Here is a 3933-nt window from a genome sequence, read left to right as displayed (position 1 = left end):
TAATTAATGGGCTTCCTGCAAGAAGAGATATCCAGGGACTCAGGTTAGCCTACAGTTTAAACACCCACAACACTTTAGACCTCGGTGTTTAATGGGGACAGCGAGGAATTGGTGGGTGTCCCCATGGCCTTTCCACCAGAAAGGCACAGTTAGACATAGCTATTCAGCCTGCATTCAGCAATAAACTGTTGCTGAAAGAATGGAGACCTCTAGACTCCCGCTGCTTCTCCTGCTCAAGGTGGGAGGGAAGTGATTTCTGCACCCATTCCATATCTCCTCTCCAAGGTCTCTTCCTCCAGGGTCTCATCCTAGATGCCATCTTCTGGGTCTCCCCGGCTGCTCAGGGCAACTCCCCAGGGAGTGGTGTCTAGCCTTCTCCCAGATGCTCTCCTGGACCTTAAACTCCTCTCCATCCGCACCCTTTTGCCTCCTCCCGTTCAGAATCCACTGCAACCACTCTCCTAGGCTCCCTTCTCCCCAGAGTGCCTTCCCAGGTCCTTTGGGAGCCCCTGGCTGAGATGAGGTGTCTATGCTGAACTCCCCCACCATGCCCTCTCCTTGTCCCCAGAGTCATTTTCTTAGCCACCTGTCTTTCCTGGGGCTCAAGACACCTTACACCACTGACGCGTCAGGATGGAAAAAACACACGGGTATTTTGTGCGAAATTTGCTTTTTATTTAGGGACAGGGAAATGAACACACACAGCCCTCCAGTCTGGGTGTCCGAGACACCGAGATATGAAGTGCCCTCTTCTTAAACCAAACATGCAAGTGAAGTCGGTGTAGTTAGCACATCTCGCAGGAGGCCTTGGGGGAGTATTCACCACTGGTCCAAATCTTCTGGCCTGCAGGAGGAAAAGGAAATGAATTGAATGGGAAGGCAGGGTTGTAAGTAAGGGGGCCAGGCCACACTCCAGGGCATGCGTGGGGAGGGGTGTTTTCTACCGAGACCTGAAGGGGAGGTTCTCGCTGTCGCTGTCGTCTGTGAAGAGCAGTTTGGAGAACAGAGCTGCGGGGACATCTCTTTTCCCATACCTGGGGGCGGGACCACAAAGGGGGCGTGGTCAGGCCTCCAGGTGGAGCTGGGGAGAGGAAGCAACCCCGGTGGCTGGGGTCCACCCGCCTGCCCTCTCCAGCGCTCACCGCTGCCGGGTGACCAGGTTGAGGTAGTGGCGCAGGGAGGCGTAGTAGCGGCTCAGCTCCTCCGGGGAGGCGTCTTCGCCGGGAGCCTCTGGTTTGGCGGGGTAGGCGTCCACCAGGGCTCCCAGACAGGCGAGCAGGATTAGCAGCATTGCGACCATGACGGGCCAAGGCCTGCGCACCGCCACCATCTAGGAGGAAAGCATTGGTGGGTGGGTCATCCTGAGCCTGGATCCTCCACGGCGGGATGCTGGCGGCTGCCGTCGGGCCCACGTCTCAATAATCTGTCCCAACCACAGGATTCACCTAGTCTTCTCTCGCCTTGTACCATCTCTAGCCTCAGTTTCCCCATTTGTCAGACAACCATAAGTCCTGCCTGCCTCCCAACTCCCGCTAATACGCAAAGAGGTAGATGAGGGAAGAAAGCTGTGATGACACCCGAGTTCCCCACCAGCTTCTCCATCTCACCTCAGCTAAACCCTGCCCACCCAGCTCACAACCACTCAGTCCCAGTTTCCAGAGACCCGACCTCAGTTTCCCCACAAAATATCATGATACCAGACTATTCCTGATCCCAGTCACTCACAGCAGCTACAGCTTCCGAAGCAAGACGAGCAGGAGGAGATGGAAGGTGGGAGAAGCTCGAAGGCTGGACAGCTACTGGCCTCTGCTCAGAGCTTCCCTGCGGGGCTTATATCCCACTTGGAAAGGGAGGGGGGAGTCCAGGGGAGGGGAGCCAGCAGGGGAGGGCTTGTCTCCTCCCTCCCTCCACCCCTGCCAATCGCTGACTTTACACCCAGCCAGTACGTGCTGTCTCTCCACCTCAGCAGCTGAGGGGGCAGTCCCATCTTCCGACTCGGGGTCCTTCTGGAAAGGGTGCCTTGCCTGAATCTGGTGTTCACCCTAAGGCTGCCACAAGGAACTGAATCTAGAGTTTGGATCTAGACTAACAAGGCAAAACCAGGAATGAGATCCCATCTTCCTTAGCCTGTTCATAGGATGGGATGGAGATGGGAAATGCCCTTCCTCCAGCCTGTGCAACCTGGGATAGCTCCTTTCTGGAAGCAGCCCTGTGTACTTCTGTTTGGAGAAGGTACCAGGGCTGACTGGACCTGTGGGGGAAGACTTTTTCTGCTGAAGGCAGAGATAGGATCATGGGTCCTCGCCTCCCAACCTGGTTATGACGTTGTGAGGATGAGGCTTCACTGGACAGACATTCCATTGTGTCCTTTCTCCATTGAAAGAGAGACAGGGAGGTAAAAACCTAGTTCACTTCGCAGAAGCAGCTTCATCAGCTGCTTGCATGGTTCAGCTTAGAACAGTCAGACTCAGGACAGGCCAGCTACACACCCCTGACAGAGTGCCCTCCCAAGGCAGAACCCCTTCTCTGACCAAGAGACCTTCAGGACATAGCTGCCTTTTGCAACTGATGCCAAGGTGACACAGGGCATGACACTGTTTAAGCCCACTACAGCCATCTCTGGACTCTGGGACCCACGAGGGAAGGCCTGCAGAAGAGGGGCAACCATAAATGATTATTAAGCATGGATTTTGTGCTGCGTAACACATCATCAGTTCCTGTACAATATCCAGAGTGTCCCATCAGTGAGAAAGCAGAAGTTCTGAGGGGCCATCCATGGCTCTAATGGGACAAGGGCAGACAAACCAGGGGGAACAGCTTTCTCAGTGCTGACAGTGGATAGGCGTGTGACCCGGAAGCTCAGGAGTTACACTCCGGAGCAGGAGTGGGCAGTGTCTGGAACCACAGCCTACTCTGATTGGCTGAGAGAGGGAAGGACCCCAGACCACCAGCCCCGTGGGGAAGAGCCCTATCAGACCCACCTGCTTAACCAAGAAGAGAGGACCATAGGGAAGTCCAACCCTTTCTGGGTTCTTCTCCCAGCCCTGCCAGAGTCTCCACCACTTCTAGCCCATGGAAACAGGGAGAACCATCTTGCCCAGGCCCCTAGTTCTGGGCCAGCCCTTCCACTTCCCAGGACAGATGGCTGTGGATGCTATTTTTAGAACTCACCTGAGATGGAGCATCCAGGGCTTCTTCAATCACCTTTTTTTATGGGTTCAGTCACCTGCACTCTCCGGAAATGGATCCTTATCAGCCAGCCAGGTCCCACAGGGGCCCCCTGTAACAGAAGAACTGGGGCATCCTGCTGAGCACGGAAGTGGAAAAGATCAGGATAAGAGGACATGTAGCCCAGCCTTGGAGAAAAGAGAGACGCAGTTCTCCTTAGGGAGCCTGTATCTGGGGGTCAAGTCACAGCCTTGTCCTCCGAGGACCCTCATCTCAGGAGAGCCACATCCTTGGGGACTCCCAGTCTTAAAAGACCCCAGAACAGTTACAGAGAGGCCAGCCGGTGTTCTGTTTGGAGAGAAGATAACAGAAGTACAAGAATTCTAACCCTTTAGGGAAAACCAAATGTCATGGGATGACATGACAGGTGCTCGCTCAGGAGAGGATAACCTGGGTGCCGGCTAGGGCAGGTGTGATCACAGAGGCTGGAGCCTAGATAGACAAGGACTCTATAGGCTACAAGGGACAGGAGATGGGAATGGACATTTGGTAATGAGGAGGTTGCAGGTGCACCAACCCCACACAGAGACAAAGGAGCTCGTAAGAGGAACACAGAGGCTCTGCCATGCCTGAATGTCCCTACCCCCTACCTCCCCACCCCTCGACCCTGACCTTAGAAAATGCAAGGTTCAAGGAAAGAAGAAAAGGGGAAAGGGTGGAGAAGACAGAGGATATAAGGAAAGGCCTAGATGCCTCGATTCAGTG

At 54.7% G+C, this 3933-nt stretch overlaps 1 protein-coding gene across 2 annotated transcripts; it reads right to left on the bottom strand.

Moving 5' to 3' along the window:
• Positions 1 to 819: 819 nt before the first annotated feature.
• Pyy (peptide YY) lies at positions 820 to 1330 on the bottom strand. 2 transcript variants are annotated; one of them, XM_021178405.2, is made up of 3 exons: positions 1143 to 1330; positions 945 to 1034; positions 820 to 844 (listed from the first exon to the last, which is right to left on the bottom strand). In XM_021178405.2, exons 1-3 carry the CDS (start codon positions 1328 to 1330, stop codon positions 820 to 822), a joined length of 303 nt encoding a protein of 100 aa, XP_021034064.1. The 2 variants fall into 2 exon arrangements, with proteins under 2 accessions (XP_021034064.1, XP_021034065.1); XM_021178406.2 differs by having other exon boundaries at positions 951 to 1034.
• Positions 1331 to 3933: the final 2603 nt, after the last annotated feature.

The sequence above is a fragment of the Mus caroli genome, unplaced genomic scaffold, assembly GCF_978045245.1.
Source record: "Mus caroli unplaced genomic scaffold, Mus_caroli_1 scaffold_13, whole genome shotgun sequence".
NCBI classification, from domain to species: domain Eukaryota; kingdom Metazoa; phylum Chordata; class Mammalia; order Rodentia; family Muridae; genus Mus; species Mus caroli.
This window is presented reverse-complemented; position numbering and strand designations above follow the sequence as displayed.

Coding starts and splice junctions, on each gene's coding strand:
- Pyy (XM_021178405.2), bottom strand. CDS start 1,330: ATGGTGGCGGTGCGCAGGCCTTGGCCCGTCATGGTCGCAATGCTGCTA. Junction 1,035..1,142: donor AACCTGGTCACCCGGCAGCG/GTGAGCGCTGGA, acceptor TCCCGCCCCCAG/GTATGGGAAAAGAGATGTCC. Junction 845..944: donor AACCTCCCCTTCAGGTCTCG/GTAGAAAACACC, acceptor TTCCTCCTGCAG/GCCAGAAGATTTGGACCAGT.